The sequence below is a fragment of the Myotis daubentonii genome, chromosome 2, assembly GCF_963259705.1.
Source record: "Myotis daubentonii chromosome 2, mMyoDau2.1, whole genome shotgun sequence".
In the NCBI taxonomy this organism is placed as follows: Eukaryota; Metazoa; Chordata; class Mammalia; order Chiroptera; family Vespertilionidae; genus Myotis; species Myotis daubentonii.
The window spans coordinates 80513448-80530675 of NC_081841.1; the positions used below are offsets into that span (position 1 = coordinate 80513448).

Consider the following 17228-nt stretch of genomic DNA (forward strand, 5'->3'; position numbering starts at 1 on the left):
GTTCTCATTATGTAATTTAGGAATTAAAATTCCAATTCAAGAAAACTTGTACATTTTAATTAATATTTGAAGTAAAGAGATATCTACAGCAATGTTATCTATCTCTATATATAAAGAGCCAGGGGCCATTGCAACCGAATGGACAACTGAACAGGCTGCGTGGGGCGACCAGGCCGGCAGGGGGGTTAGTGAGGGATGACCAAACAACTGAACACCAGGCTATGTGGGGCAACCAGGCCGGCAGGGGGGTTAGTGAGGGACGACCAAACGACTGAACAAGCAGGGTGTGTGAGGCAACCAGGCCGTCGGAGGGCAGTGAGGGGCTACCAAATGACCAAACAGCAGGGTATGTGGGGCGACCAGGCCAGCAGGGGGGGCAGTGAGGGGTGACCAAATGACCGAATAGCAGGGTGTGTGGGGCGACCAGGCTGGCAGGGGGTGCAGTGAGGGGCAACCAGGTAGGCAGAGGGGGGCAGTAGGGGCAACAAGGCCAGCAGTGGGGGCAGTTAGGGGTTACCAGGCTGGCAGGGGGTGCCATCAGGGGCGACCAAGCCAGCAGTGGGGGGCAGTTGGGGGCGACCAGGTTGGCAGGGGGGACAGTTGGGGACCAGCAGGCTGGCAGGCATAGGCAGTTAGGGGTGATCAGACTGGCAGGCGGGCCAGGAGGGGCAATTAGGCAGGCAGGCAGGTGAGTACTTAGAAGCCAGTGGTCCCAAATTGTGAGAGGGATGTCCCAGATTGGAGAGGGTGAAGACTGGTCTCAGGCCCCCCTCCCATGCACAAATTTTGTGCGCTGGGCCTCTAGTATATATATAAAACCCTAATATGCAAATAGACCGAACAGCGGAACAACGGGTCGCTATGACGTGCTGATGACCACCAGGGGGCATGCGCGGACAATGGTGGGTGTTGGCAGCAGGTGGCAGAGTGCAGAACATGGCGGGCATTGGCTGTGGCAGGATGGTGGAGCAGGTGAGCGGGGGCACCAGAACAAAGTAAGGCGCTGGTTGCTGTCATCAGGGAGAGCCGCTGGTGGTTACTAAAAATTCTTTGCTCTTTCTTGCACACCGTGGTCCTGCTGGGCGCTTGCACCCACTGCCGGTGCCGGTCCTGCTTGCACCCACAGCTGGCGCTGGCATCGATTACTCTGTGCCATGAGCGGGTGCAAGCAGGGCTGGCGCCGTCAGTGCATGGGAACGGCAGCAGCTGCACTGGGCCCCTAGTATTTACTGTTAGCCTTGGTAACCAAATATGCAGTTTTTTGAGCAAATGTTAGCTTCTGAGTATTCTTAAAGAATTTCAACTTTTTTCTAAACTATAAGTATGTCAAATGTAATTCAAAGAGAATACTTCTTAAACAAAGGCACCATTGCATGTTAAGACAATTTTGTAGAGGAGCTTCTAGAAATCATTCAGCCTAACTCATTGTTTAAAAAAAAAAACAAGGTAGCCTTTGAAGCTATAATATTCTACTTACTAAATTTTTCAGTTTTTAAAATTAATTTTATTGGGGTGATTAATAAGATTATATAGGTTTCACGTGTACATTCTATGATACATCATCTATATATTGTATTATATGTCCACCACACAAAGTCAAATCTTCTTTTGTCACCATATATTTGACCCCCTTATACTTTACTAACCTCCCACCCCCTTCCTTCTGGTAACTACCATACTGTTGTCTAGGTCTCTGAGTTTTTGTTTGTTTATTCATTTGTGGCTTTCAGTTTTACATCCCACATATGAGTAAAATCATGAGTGACTTTTTCTGACTTACTTCGCTTCGCCTGATATTCTCAAGATCCACCCATGGCACAAATGGCAGCATTTCATCCGAGTAGTGTTCCATTGTTCATATGTACCACATCTGTATCCAGTCATCTACCAGAGGACACTTCAGTTGTTTTCCATGTCATGGGCACCGTGAATAATGCTGCAGTTAACATGTATCTTCTGCATATATCTTTTTTTTTTCTTTTAAATTTCTATGCGCCCAGGAGGCTGGCCCCTCAACTTAAATATCCTGCGCAGAGTCTTGGCCCTCCCAGCTGTGGGCCGGTGCAAGACTGGGTCCTGGAGCCCTTGTCGAGGGCAGTGGAACCCAGGGACCAGAGGTGGGATGCCCCTGAGCCAGCAGCTGCTAACAGCAGCACAAGGTGAAAAGGAGATGGGAGTCATACGCATCCCAGTCCCAGAGATACCAAGGGAGAGAAGATGGGCTGGGCCACTGGCAGACTGAAGGCTGGCTAAGCTGAGGTGCACACACGCGGAAGAAGTGGAGGTCCAGTGCCAGGGGCAGAGGCTGTAGCCCAGGTGCCTGCCCAGTGCCCGCTAACCCGAGGCAGGAGAGGAGGTTGGCAGCTGTGCCTCTGAGGGACCCAGGCCTTGCCCTCCTGTGGAGGGAGGTGGTATGGGGGAAAGCAGGCACTATAGTCTGAGTACTTGCTGAGGGGTAAGTTTCTGAGCCTTTTGCATGGGTACATCCCCCCTCACCCCCCAGCTCTTCAAAGGTTGATATGGAAGGCATCTTGCAGCCATTGGTCAGGGGCATTGTGTGTCTGGGGCACAGTGAGGGGAGGTGGGTCTGGAGGCAGGCTGCCATCAGGAGGTTCGTCGTCATCAGATTGGCCAGCATCAGGTGGGTAGGAGCTGTCTGAATGCAGGGAAGATGACAGGTCCTGGCACAGGCTCAAGTCTTGGCATAGATGCTTGTAGTCCTGGATTGACTCATACAGGCCCCACAGCTGGCACAGCAGGGACATGTCCAACTGCCGCAACACCATCATCTCTTCGCGCAGCGCTGCTAATGCCCAGTCGAGGTTGACAGGGCGCCGCGGGCCAGGGGGACCAGCGGCAGGTCCGGCGTGGGCAGCGCTCATGGCGCCGCGGGGCCCTTCAGGGACGGGGGACGCACGGCTCAGCTCGTCGTGGATGCGGCTGCGCTGGCTGTAGACGCGCTCCAGCTCCCGCCACGAGCCCCCGCTCGCGTTCAGGAGACTGCTGAGGCCGCGGGCAGCGGCGGGAGTCCGGCCAGGGCGCAGCCCGTGCCGCCCGGTGCCTAGGCCGAAGGCAGCCCATTCTTGGCCGGGCCGGCGCGGACGACGATGCCGACTCCTTCCCTCCAATGCTCCGCTCGGGCTGCCGCCCTCGGGGCCCGCACCCCGGGGCCCCACCGGCGAGCCTCTTCTGCATATATCTTTATGAATAAATGTTTTCAAGTTTTTTGGGTAGAAACCCAAAAGAGCGGCTACACGATCATATGGTAACTCTATTTTTTTTTTAATTTTTAAGGGAGCTTCTGTGCTGTTTTTCATAGTGGCTGTACCAGTGTGCCTTTCCAGCAGCAGTGTACGAGGGCTCCTTTTTCTCCACAACTTCTCTGACACTTGTTAGCAATTATAACAGGTGTCAAGTGGTATCTCATTGTAGTTTTGATTTGCATTTGTATGCCTGCTTAGGAGATGTGTCTGTTCAAGTCCCCTGTCCATTTTTTTAACTGTATGAACATATTTTTATTTCTCTTGGATAATTAGCCCAGAGTTGGATTTGTAGGTCATATTGTTAGTAAGTGTATGTTTTAACTTTATGGTAAGCTGCCAATGTTTTCCAAAGTGCTTGTACCATTATTATCCTCATTTTACAGATGAGGAAATTAAGGCACTGAAGAATTAAAATAAAATGGGTATATTGATCAACATTCCGTGCTTACATGCAGCTGTACCAATTCAGTATGTGTATACATTAAAATTAGGCTTTGAGCCGAAACCGGTTTGGCTCAGTGGATAGAGCGTTGGCCTGCGGACTGAAGGGTCCCAGGTTCGATTCCAGTCAAGGGCATGTGCCTTGGTTGCGGGCACATCCCCAGTGGGAGATGTGCAGGAGGCAGCTGATCGATGTTTCTCTCTCATCGATGTTTCTAACTCTCTATCTCTCTCCCTTCCTCTCTGTAAAAAATCAATAAAATATATTTAAAAAAAATTAGGCTTTGAAACAGTTTATAGGAGAATATTTACATAAAACTGATGTTATAAAATTTAGAACAAAATTTGTTATATTGAATTTAAAATTATTATATTTGATGCAAGGAATGAACTAAGTAAACTTTTTTGGTGTTGAAGTAGAAATGTTAATTTGGCACCTTTTATTTGTTTTTTATTACAGTTTTTTATAAGTTTTAATGGTTAATTTGCGAAGAAGTAAATTTAAAAAAAATATATTAGTAAGGTATAAATGTGTCTCAAGTCACAAGTTTGTCATAGTCGTGCATGCTCCATTTGATTAGTCCAATCTTTACTTTGGCTAGTTGTGAAACAGAAAAGAGAAAATTCAAATGGGTAAGTAACCAAAAACAGTAGAAAAATCAACTCAAAAGTATTTAGTTGTGATAAATGATCACAGTCATTTTGTCCACAAAGGGAATCATTATTTGTTATAAAAATAAATTAAAACCACTGTATATTCTAGGTAGAATTTGGTCATTTTTAAAAGCTCCATATATTCTAATGAACATTTACAATCTTCACCTAAAATGTCTTTTTAGCCCTCCTTTTAATTGCCAAAATTTGTTTTTCTTCTCATTTTTAAAGGATTGCTTGATGGTAGGTCTACATACTTGTGGTGATCTTGCTCCAAATACTCTACGAATATTTACTTCCAATTCTGAAATCAAGGGAGTTTGCAGTGTGGGTTGTTGCTACCACCTTTTATCTGAAGAATTTGAAAACCCACATAAAGGTACAGAGTTCTCCATATCTTATAATTTCATTTATTTCAGCATAATTGCTGTTTTCTAACTCTCTATCTTTTTTGTTGACATTGTTGTCATTTTGAATTAACACTTAAAATAATATCTGATATTCTTGCAATTTTAATATTATTATATCAATTGAAACGATGCACTATCACCTTATGCATTTTGTTATACTTCCTTTGCTCATTAAATGGTCTTAGGGTATGCTGAAAACTGCAAATATTTGAAATTTTAATGTGGTATATATTTTACAGAACTTCTATTTAAAACTACTTGTAAGATATACATTTACTAAAATAGTAAAACTAAATTATTTTGTCATGAATATAGAGTTGCAAGGTTTGCTTTCATTTTCAAAACCTTTTCAGTTTTGTGAGGAATATTGATTATTTCTCAAAAATTTTTTCTTACTGTATTTTTAAGAATTAACATATTATGATTTTAAAAGCTGCAAAACTGTGCAATGGTATTAAAATAATGGTATTCAAACTGTGCTCCCTGGGCTGAGATGCTGCCTGATGAGCAAAGTACATAGCAGGATTTAAAGCACCACATATACCTTCATCCATAGCAGCTCTTTTTATATGTTATATCTCTTAAGATATGGTTTCAAAACTGCTGGTTCAGATCAGATGTTTATTTAGTTTATTAATATTAGCAGTTTTCTTTTCTATTAGTTTAATGAAGTCTTTATCAACATCCAGTGTCCCTTGCTAAGAATTCTTAAGCTAGGAAGTTGTGTGCATATGGATGGTATTGTTTGTTCTTTTCTCAGTTTTAAAATCCAAATGAATAGGAAATTTCTACTTTTTATTTAGTTGTGTATGAGAGGTAAAAATTATCATTATATAATTCTACTGAAATTTGACTGGGTGAGACAGAGGTCATCCATTAGACCTGGCAAAGGTTTTTATAAAAAAGAGTTTGTCGAATTTGATTTTTTTATGTCAGAGTTTTTAAAAGTATCTTTTATGAAAGGTGTATAGAAGAAAAATTTTGAATATATAGAGATATATCAATTGAGAGAGAAAAAATTGGCAAAAAGTTAACAATAGTTTAATTTAGATGGAGTATATATGCTTTTCTTGCCATTCTTCTAATTTTATTTAGAGTACAAAAATCTTCAAGATAAAAATTTGGAGAAAATAGTGAACCTAAAAAAAGAAAAAAATATATAGTTATAAGAAAATATTTACCCAAATATCTATACTATATTACAATCTTTTGTGCATCTTTTCTGAAAGAAAGAAAAAAACTCTTTAATACAATCAGAATTTTACAGCTTTTAAAATATTAAGTGTGTAGTGTTTTCCTGGACCAACAATAGCATAAGATTCTATGAAAGGGAGGTATGGTTCTTAGTTCAAAAATTTCCTCTTCTGTAGGTGCAATTAAATGAGTTTTTAAAAATTTATTTTTGTTGAAAGTATTACAGATGTACCATCCCCTCCCCTTATCCCCCCTCACCCCGTTGACTCTCTCCACTCCCCCACCCCCTCCCCAGGTCTTCACTGCACCATTGTCTGTGTCCATGGGTTATGCATATATGCATATCAATTCTCTGGTTAATCTCTTCGCACCCCCTGCCTTCCCTCTGAAATATGTTAGTCTGTTCCATGCTTCAATGTTTCTGGTTCTATTTTGTTCATCAGTTTATTTTGTTTATTAGATTCCACATATAAGTGGTATCATGTGATACTTGTCTTTCTCTGTCTGGCTTATTTCACTTAGCATAATATTCTCCAGGTCACACTGTGCTGTCTCAACGGGTAAGAGGTTCTTCTTTTTTACAGCTGCATAGTATTCCGTTGTGTATATGTACCACAGGTTTTTTTTTTTTTTTATCCATTCATCTACTGATGGGCATGTGGCCTGTTTCTACATCTTAGCTATAGTAAATGACACTGCTAGGGGTTTCTTTAATAATAAGCTCTATTGGGAGTGGGTATCAGTTGGTGTGTCTTTCAATTCAGAGGTATTGTCCTTCAGTATATTAACTTCAGCTGCCTGCTTCCTTCTTTCCTCTTTATCATCATGCTCCCAAAGATGCCTTCCCCTTCCAAAGGCCTCCTCTCTTCTTTACACAGTACCTTCTTAAGACTATCATCTCTGATCCTGTTGGACCCTTGAGGCCATTGCACTGCATCTTCAGGTCACAGATCCACTTTCAGTATTTCTCACCATTTTGAACAAGTGACTAGGAATAGGGGAAAAAATCACTGTTGCTACACTGGCAGCTGCATTTTATACTAGTAGAAGATAATAAGCACTGTGCTTGGCACTTTATCTATCTATATATATATAAAAGGCTAATATGCTAAGTGTCTGACCAGCTGCTATGATGCGCACTGACCACCTGGCCTGTGCCCTCTAGCAATCCGGGACCCCTTAGGGGATGTCGGAGAGCTGCAGGCCAGGCCGAGGGACCCCACCAGTACATGAATCCATGCACCGAGCTGTCGTGTGTGTTTCTTTCCACGTCTGCGTGGATCAGGGTTTGGGATCTGAAAAGAGGAGCCGCACACAAATGAGAGAGAAAAGACACAAGATAATTTTGAAATATTGGGGAACCAGGCGGGCAAGTCCAGAAGGACTTCCACCGATGCTCAGTCCGCTCCAATCTTTTATTGATCTAGAGTAGCCCTTAGGGTAAGGAGGTTTCAATGACACACAGATTAGCTCATCAGCAGACAATTTCCTGAAATAGGCAGAATATCTAATCAACAATAATCAACAAAGATTTACATAAGTATCTAAGGAATTAAGTGAACTAAGGTGGGGATGATGCTTCAGCTACCATTATCTAGATTAACTGGGTGGTGCACAGCCCTGACCTTTGCTAGGACTTCAAAGGTTACTAACTTTTGGGGGGTCTCTGTCTATACTCAGTTAGAGAAGACAATAAATGGACTCCGGCACCGAGCCTCTAATGTAATAACAAATAATAATACAAGAATAAACTGTGTTTTACGTACTCACAACTGTAAACCTATTTTTGCCCACCCCTCTATACTATATAGTACTAATATTCCTTACTAAAATAGAAATCCACCACTATACAGTTTGATCATTATATTTTAACTAACTTACAAGGCCAGATGTTTGTATGCACACGTTAGCATATTTCCTGTCATATATCCAGCACTAGGTGCCATAGAGTTATATCTCTGAGTGATCAAGTATGTCATGTGTCTCTCCCTTCACATCTTACACACCTAACCCTCACCCTCACTTTGTTTGCACAGCTGTTTTTGAGTTTGAATTGGGGCAGTGTTGCCCTTTGGGATGTAAATTTGAGTTATTAATAGTCCAACATAGTATACTAGAAAAGTCTGGTATGTATACTGCAACTTTTTATGATGATATGTACTATGTAAACATTATGCGTTTTACATGAATATGTTTACCCAATACACTGTGGTAGACCATAGAGGTGGTCTTTCATGAATGTCAATTTTCAAAAGTACCTCAAAGCTCTCTGAGCCACTATGAATACCAAAGTTAGACCATATGTTTTAAAAACTGCCTTTAAATATTTATATATTATGGGCCAGTAGTTCCTAGGAGAACAAGAAATACCAGAAACAGTTTTATTGCAGTGCTTTATAGAATATATATATATTTGTTTAAGCTTGACATGTTTCATTATTTTGTCTTAATATTGATTATCATAATTAATTCTTCAATACTTATTTCTTCCCCTAGAAGTCGGAGAGAGAATTTCTTTTCGTGGTTTTTCCCAGAAAGGTAGAAAGATGCTGTAGGAAACACTACTGGTTACCTGTCCAGATCCACATACCTCTTCCTCCTCACTAACTGATTTTGTTCAGGCGGAGGTTATTGGGAAAACTGAGCCCTTCTGTAGCCTCACAAGCTGGTGAATCTGAATCTAAATTATTACTGTAATTCCATGTGTATAGTAATGGATAAGAGACACAGTTCTCAACAGTGAGGTGTGAGGAGCATGTCTTCTAGGAGGTTTCTTGGAATGTTTGTTTGTTCTTAAAACTGAACAGAAGACAAGAACATCACTTTCCTTCTCCGCTCTGGACTTGGTCATCCATATGTGTTTGTTCAGCCCACTATGTATTCTGTCAGAAATTGGTATTAGTGCTCTGAGTCCTGCAAGCCCAGTCTGAGGGATGAAAGATAATTTTACTTTTCCTGGGAGTTTACTTGATCATTTCAGAGGCTTAGGAATGCAGGAGAGGAAAGAAAGAGCTCGGACTCCATATAGTCACACCAGCTGTTATCACTGAGCTTCTTCCTTGGCCTTAATAGGAGCCCCTTCTAGGAGCAGACGTTGTCATGGAATAGATTTGTGCTTTGTCTTTCCCCAGGGAGCCTTCTAGTATTATTAGTGCCCTCCAGAAAACTGCAGAACATTAGAGTCAAATATAAATGGTGTAACCTCTAAAAGCCTTTAGTCTACTTTCATGTTTGTTCCCAGCTTTAATGAGTTACAGGACGTGAATGTGATTCTCCCAGAGATCCCTCCATTTACTTTTTTTTTTTTTAATCAGAGGAGGGCTGCAGATCATCTTTTAATGGCACCTTTCAATCTGGTCCTGCTGTTTTTATATCAAACACATTTGTCAGAGACATATGATATCTATTCTATTGTAGATTGTACCTCAATTTATGTTACCAGTAGGAATTTTCTGGAGGAGACTAGATATGTATATAGTCGCTGCCTTTGTGGATTAACAGTTGGTTTCATCACTGTAAATGTAGAGGCACTTCATCTGGAAATGTGTCTGGAGGTTGAATAAAAATATGTTGAGCACTAGAGGCCCGATGCACGAAATTCATGCAAGGGCCTTGGCCCCAGCCCCTGCCCACCACCGCTGCTGCCATGGCCAGGGGGCCTCTGCCGTCTCTGCCTTGGCCCTTACCCACTGTGGCTTTGTCCAGAAAGAAGGACGTTCAGTCTAATTAGCATATTATGCTTTTATCATTATAGATATTATTTAAAAATTTAAAATATCCTATATAATAAAAGCCTAATATGCAAATTGACTGAATGGTGGAACGACCAGTGGAACAACGCAGGAGCTGCTCCCAGCCCACAGGCCCCAGGCCAGCCAAGGCGGTGCCAGCGGCCCCCCCACCCCGATTGCCCCACAGAGGGAGGCAGCCAGCAGTGGCGGCAGGGGGTGGGGCTGGCTGGTGAGCAGGCTGGCGCTGCCCCCTAATCACTCCGCCAGTTGCCTCCTGAAGAGGGAGGCGACCAGCAGCAGCAGCAAGGTGATCGGGGGGTGGGGTCAGCAAGTGGGCATTGCCAGGCCAGCCAAGGCGGGTGACAGCGGGGGCCTCCCGATCGTCCCGCCAGTCGCCCCACAGATTGGTCCTGATTGCTGGCCAGGCCTAGGGACCCTACCTGTGCACGAATTTTGTGCATCAGGCCTCTAGTTATTTAAAAATAATCTTCTTTTAATTTTGAGATCTTTCAGTATGTAGTATTAACAAGTCATAAGACAGTACTAGTTAATATCATCATTAAAGCAGGTATTGTATCATCCAGAAAGGTGTGACTCATTTCTTAATATAGTTAGTAGGAGTGAATTAATCCCATTGCAAAAATTCAGTTGCTATCTTTTCAATAAAGATTTGACAGTACTTTCTATATCACATAATATGTATTTTATTAAATCTTTCTGTTTGCTATGGGTGTTTAATGCTAGAAGTTTAGAGGATGTAGAGCAGTGGTTCTCAACCTTCCTAATGCCATGACCCTTTAATACAGTTCCTCATGTTGTGGTGACCCCCAATTTCATTGTTACAGATTGAACATAATTAAAGCATAGTGATTAATCACAAAAAACAATATGTAATTATATATGTGTTTTCCGATGGTCTTAGGCGACCCCTGTGAAAGGGTCGTTCGCCCCCCAAAGGGGTCGAGACCCACAGATTGAGAACCACTGATGTAGAGGAATAAAGCATGATTTCTCTTTTCAAAAAAGCATGTATTTCACTTCCATCTTTAGTGTGGTGGGAGATGTGACTTTTTTCTAAGGAACCCTCTTATTACAGTTCAGCTAGATCTCAGCTAAATTAAAACATGTATTTTTTTAAGTATTGCTGAATGTACACAAAAATGGGGAGGAGGATTCTTTGTGGATCAAGAAAAATCACAGTAAGAGTTAAAAGGAGAGAAGGAAGGAGAGGAGTTGAAACCAGATCAGGGAACTGTGAGCCATAAAGGTGCAGACAAGTGTCCTGAGGCAAACGCTTATCACACTGGAATCTAGACACTAATATTGGGCTTCTGCATGGTGGGGGAGCTGAGCCTGAAAAGTCTATACTAAGCTATGGCATTGAATGAGATAAAGCAGTCTTCATTCAGCTCCATGTAGAAGCAAATTCAAATCCTTGTGGGGGAATACTTCCAAATTCAGGCCTTTGGAATTTCTACAGATTAAAATCTACTAAGTGTAAATTCAAAACTAAATATAAAAAGTGTGGCAAAAGTAGGTTTACAGTTGTTGTAACGGAAAATAATACAATAATTAATAAATACTATAAGAATATATTCTGTTTCACATACAATTGTAAACCTATTTTTGCCCCACCTTGTATACATTACATATAATGTATACTGTATATGTATCCTATCTTTAACCCCTCCTCCCCATTGAACTAAAAATACTGATTATTGTTAAATTTTCTTTCCTGAAAGCACTGACATACTGGAAAGATCCATAGTATTTATCAAAACAGTATATAGGAGAATGCAGGAGCCCACAAAGAAGATGGAAACACTGAAGCTACAAAGGGTACCTGTGTATCATGGCAAACTTGAACTTTGTTTTTATAGCCCTACAAAGGGTAGGGTACAGATGATAAAGCCTATACTTACACATGCAGAAGGGGGTCCCATATAACAAATATATATAACAAATGCTCAACAAAGAAATAACACAAAAGTATAGATTATGAAAAAAAACGGATCCAGCACTGGTTAAACCTAAAGAAATAAGGCACTTGATAAGACATCTTGAGATGAAATAATTATGCTGACAAAGGAATTTGGGAATTCTTGGGGTACTGGGCTGGCTTTGCCCTTCTTCGCAAAGAGAAGCAGCAGAAGGTTAGAGAAGAAGGTTTACATTCCAGAGACTACGGGAGCAAGATGATGAGAGCACACTATCCTGGCAAGACAGAGGTCTTATTTAATTTAAATGGACACAAACTCACATTTCTTGATCATAAATTATAATTCCTCTTTGGTGTTCCTTGAAAGGAACAAACAGCTTCCAAATATTCACCTGCTAACTATGAAGTTCTTAGTTCTCTCCCAAGCAGGCAATGTTTAACCACAACACATATAATGCCAGAAGATTGTACACTGTTTGTGGAAGAAATTATATTCTCTTGAATATAGTAGTAGTTTCACATTTTTAAAAACTCAGATCTATACTAGGAAATACATTTTACACATTGTCTGGTATGTAAATTATATAAATAAATAAATAAAACTGGTACTGAAATTTTACAAAAAATACTCTTTTTTTGTTGTTAATATTTGTTCTTTGAAAAGTACTGGCTCTTACAACACAATGCATGCCAATGTTTTTATTCCATTTCTTTCTATTAAATTTTATAAAATATTGGTCACAATCCACTAAATTTGGGAAACACTCAAGAAACTGCGTACCCATCAACTGCCCACTTTGCTAGATACCAGGGATTTCTAGATAAAATGATTTAAAACAATTTACAACCCAATGAGAAGACATATAACAGGTGTTATAATGCTGTGTGATAGGTGCTATCTATAATAATAAAAGGGTAATATGCTAATTAGACCGGATGTCTTCTGGACTTCATTCCGGATGTCCTTCCTGACGAAGCGGGGGCTGGAGGGAGGTCAGCTGGGGTCCCAGGGCGGCCTGGGTGAAGCCATCCGGGGTCCTGGATGCCTGTGGTTGGCCTGGGAGAAGCCAGCCCAGGTCCCAGGTGCCTGCCGGCAGCCGGAGGAGGGAAACCCAGGTGCCGGGTCCCGGGTGCCGGAGGGAATCCATTGCCCTCAGCCAGGGGAAGGAAGGCCTACTCTTGCACAAATTTTCATGCATTGGGCCTCTAGTATTAAATAAGTTACTTTGGAAGCATAGAGATAGTGATACCTAAATGCTCAAGGGAGTGGAGTCTAAGAACACCACATAGAAGAAGAAACCCTTTGACTAAAATTTTACTTCTGTCTCTGTAGTGCTGTAGCCTTGGATAAATTAGTTAATCTTTGTGGATCACCTGTAAATTAGTGAAAAGAGAGGGGTTAAATTAGATGATCTTAGAGGTCTCTGATGACTAATCATATGATCCTGTGACTTGAATGTAACTTTTTGAAACATGCCATTTATTTCAGCTGAACCTCTCCTCTATTTATCATGATGTTTAGTTTCAGTTTTAATCTTTTTTAAAAATTATGTTGGGTTTGCATAAACAAATACTCTGGTTTTCTGCTATGATTCTGTACTTGAATGATAATGTGAAGTTTTTGAAAATCATTTTTTTAAATCTATGCCAGTGTAATAATGGCCATAAATTTTATTTTTCCCAAAGTTTTATAAGTTTACCTTTTAAGAAGTAAAATTATGTAATAATGATTCACAGTAAATGCATATTTAAGTTTTCATTTACTTAACTATTAACAGTTTATTAGTTTGTTCAGTAATTCAGCCACAGGCTATCGGGAGCTATCTCAGCTTGACTAAGGTATTGGTCTTGTAATCTTAGAGCAGATAAGTAGACAATACTGTTAGCCTTGTATATTTAACTGTTTATAAACTTTTGTTACATATCACTTTACTTCTCACCATTTAACTGGGATTATGTCTCAGAAAAATTCTTGCCAATTAATATGGGATGAACACAGAGATTTCTAGATGTACTTGGCAGTCTTTGCACAATTACCTCACACAAACAGCTGTATCTCATCTTCAGTCAGTTGTGTATTTTCTAGAGTGTTGGCACTGGTTTTACTTATATCATAGGGCATCTTTTGCTTCCTAGAAGTAGTTAGATATAGAGTTTTAATACATTTTCCCATTTCTTTTGCACCTCATTATTTTTTGTGACTAATATAAAGTGGTTCTTGAAGCTCATGCAGATTATATATATATAATAATATATAATATATATATATTCAGCATTATAAAAAGTTCTCTGTGTTTATGATAAATAAAAGAAGTCAAGAATGTAATTAGATCTAAAATAGAAAATTAATATATCCACTTAAAAGAAGTAGTAAAGAGAAATAGTGTATGCTTCAGAGATAAAATCAGAGCTGATAGAAATTCTTACTGGAAAGTTGACTATCAAATGAATATAAAACAGACTTTTCAAAAACTTAATAAATTTACTTATTTTTTTAATTATAGTTGGTATGCAATTTTATATTAGTTTGGGGTGTATAATACTTGATTTGACATTTATGTACCTGGAAATGCAGTCACCACACTAAGAATAGTAATAATCTGTCACCATGCTAACTTATCACAATATTATTGACTATACTATTCACCATTTTCACCCCATTCCCCTCCCCTCTGGCAACCATTGTTTGATTTCTGTTTATATAAGTCTGGTTTTGTTTTGTTTATTTGTTTTGCTTCTTTAGATTCCACATGCAAGTGAAAACATACAGTGTTTGTCTTTCTCTGACTTATTTAATTTAGCCTAATACCTTCAAGGTCCATCCATGTTGTCACAAATGGCAAGATTTCATTATTTTTTATTGCTGAGGAATATTTCATTGTATATGTATACTGTATCTTCTTTATCCATTCCTCTTTTGATGGACACCTAAGTTGCTTCCATATGTTGGCAATTGTAAATAATGCTGCAACAAACATAAGGTGCATAAATGTTTTCAAATTAGTGCTTTCATTTTTTTTAGATAAATACTCAGAAGTGTAATTGCTGATCATATATTATTTTAGTTTTTTGAGCAATTTCTATACTGTTCTCCGTAGTGCCTGCATAAGTTTGCAGTTCCACCAACAGTGCATAAGGATTCCCTTTTTTCCCCATCCTCACCAACACATGCTACTTGTTGACTTTTGATAATAGCCATTCTTAGGAATATGAGGTGGTATTTCAATGTGGTTTTGATTTGCATTACCCTGGTGCTTAGTGATGTTGAGCATCTTTTCATATGTCTGTTGGCCATCTGCATGTCTTCTTTAGGAGAAATGTCCTCTGGCCATTTTTTCAAAACAGGATTAAAAAGAACTAACTTACATTTTACTAGTTTTATAAACAAATTTGGATTTGTATACTTTGGAGCAAATGATCTTGAAAAATATTTTGTTATAAATATGTATTCTCACATTTTTCCCCCATGATAAACAAATTTTAAGCAAGTTGTCCAATTTTTTCTCTTTCATCAGTCTGGCACAGTGAATAAATTTTTCATGGGAAACAATGTGATTTATAATATTAATGTCAACACTGTCTCATTGACTTAATATTTCAGATGTTCCATTTCAAGACTAGAGTCTTGATAAAAGATTATACGGAATCTATAAGAACAATCAGAGGAAACTTGTCTTGCAGAGTGAGAAGTGCCATTGGGAAGCTGCTATCATAGTGTTTGTCAGGCCAACAGTGTTTTCTCTCAGCACCAAACTTTGCCATTATTATAGCCATGCATGAAAATACCAAGACAGTAATATCTAGACAGATTGCATTAAGAAATAGTGTTTTCTGCCAAAACTGGTTTGGCTCAGTGGATAGAGCGTCGGCCTGCGGACTGAAAGGTCTCAGGTTCGATTCCGGTCAAGGGCATGTACCTGGGTTGTGGGCACGTCCCCAGTGGGAGATGTGCAGGCGGCAGCTGATCGATGTTTCTCTCTCATCGATGTTTCTAACTCTCTATATCTCTCCCTTCCTCTCTGTAAAAAAATCAATAAAATATATTTTAAAAAAAGAAATAGTGTTTTATGCCCAGCTGGCATGGCTCAGTGGTTGAGCATTGACCTATGAACCAGGAGGTCACCTTTCTATTCCCGGTCAGGGCATATGCCTCGGTTGTGAGCTTCATCCCCAGTGTGGGGTGTGCAGGAGGCAACCAGTCAGTGACTCTTTCATCGCTGATGCTTCTATCTCTCTGTCCCTCTTCCTTCCTCTCTGAAATTAATAAAAATATATTTTAAAAAAGAAACCATGTTTTATTATAGACATGACTCTGTTAAAGTAATATATATATTTTTAACTGAGTGTTTAGGGTTTTTTTTGTGTATAAGACACTTTACATATTCCCTTGAGATTACATAGCTATACTTTTAACCAAAGGATAAGTGAAGTACCAATGTATTGATGATATAATAGAACTAGAAGTGTAAGAAAAATGAGACACCCTCTAGCTCCTTAGGGAGCTTATGATATAGTGAGGAATTCAGAAGGAATTACATAGAACTTTCATATATGTTTGAGAGTGATATATTCATGCCCCAGTGGATCTTAATCAGCTAGGAACATTAACTATTGAAAAAAATGAATGAAAGAAGTAATGAATGATGAGCATCTAAACCAAGTGCTATTAAAACTAGAAGAGGGAGTAATTTTTCATAAAGGAAAGCTTTCTAAAAAAGGTGACATTTGGTCTTCATTTAGAAAGATGGATGAGATAGTGAAAGAGGTTTTGAGAAAACGTTGTGGAAAAAGGCATAGAGGCAGAAACTATGTTGTATGTTCTGAGTAAGGCAAGTCCATATGGATATATGGCAGAGAGTAAGGTGGGAGTGAAGGTGAAGTTATGAAAATATGAAAAATAAATAATAACAATAAATTTCCTTTAAAAATAAAATATAGCATGAAAGAAAAACAAATTAGGGCCAGATTGTGAGAGCTCTGAATGGTATGCTGAGACCTTTGAATATTATTCAGTAAGAGACAAAGTATACTTTGTTCCATAAAAATATCTTTTATGTATTTGTTTAATGCAAAAGAGTTGCATAAATTCATCTACATTTTTTAGCATGGAGCTAGATCAGAGACAGGGAGACTAGTTAGGAAGCAGCTGTGAAGGTCAAAGCAAGGATACATTAGATAAGAATCATAGAAGTCAATAACTGCCAGGACTTTTCAAAGGTAAACCAACTGACTTGGTGACAGATGGTGGGGAAATGGGTGGGGGGAGGAGCAATGAGGGGTAAAGATAATGGCAAGGTTTTAGCTTGGTTAATTATATAATGACATGTTATTGGGGAAAGATCAGATTTGTGGGCTCAGGAAATTAGTTTGGTTTTGCATATATTTAATTTTAGAAGTGTTAAGCAAACAGTTTAAAATTTTTATTTAGAAATTCAGAAAGAAGATACTGGAGATATGTAGAGATTAAATTTAAAGGAGTAGATGTTAATTGCTCAAGAAAAGAATTTAAAGAGTGGAAACAGAAAACTTGCCATAATGTAATATTGAGTACACACTACGTTTGAAGAGTGGGCAGAAGAAAGGGCCTTTGAAAAGA

At 39.6% G+C, this 17228-nt stretch overlaps 1 protein-coding gene and 1 pseudogene across 6 annotated transcripts in view; one reads left to right on the forward strand and one right to left on the reverse strand.

Annotated features, from left to right (window-relative positions):
- METTL25 (methyltransferase like 25) overlaps positions 1 to 17228 on the forward strand; it is a 112883-nt gene that overhangs the window by 28077 nt on the left and 67578 nt on the right. For all 6 annotated transcript variants that reach the window (XR_009451271.1, XM_059683720.1, XM_059683719.1 and 3 more), the window contains one exon: positions 4590 to 4737. Coding sequence is in view for 5 of the 6 variants with exons in the window: in XM_059683720.1 (XP_059539703.1) it covers positions 4590 to 4737 (148 nt within the window). In the remaining variant the exon portion in view is untranslated. The remainder of the gene's footprint in view (positions 1 to 4589; positions 4738 to 17228) is intronic.
- Positions 1994 to 3427, reverse strand: LOC132225794 (leucine repeat adapter protein 25-like; annotated as a pseudogene).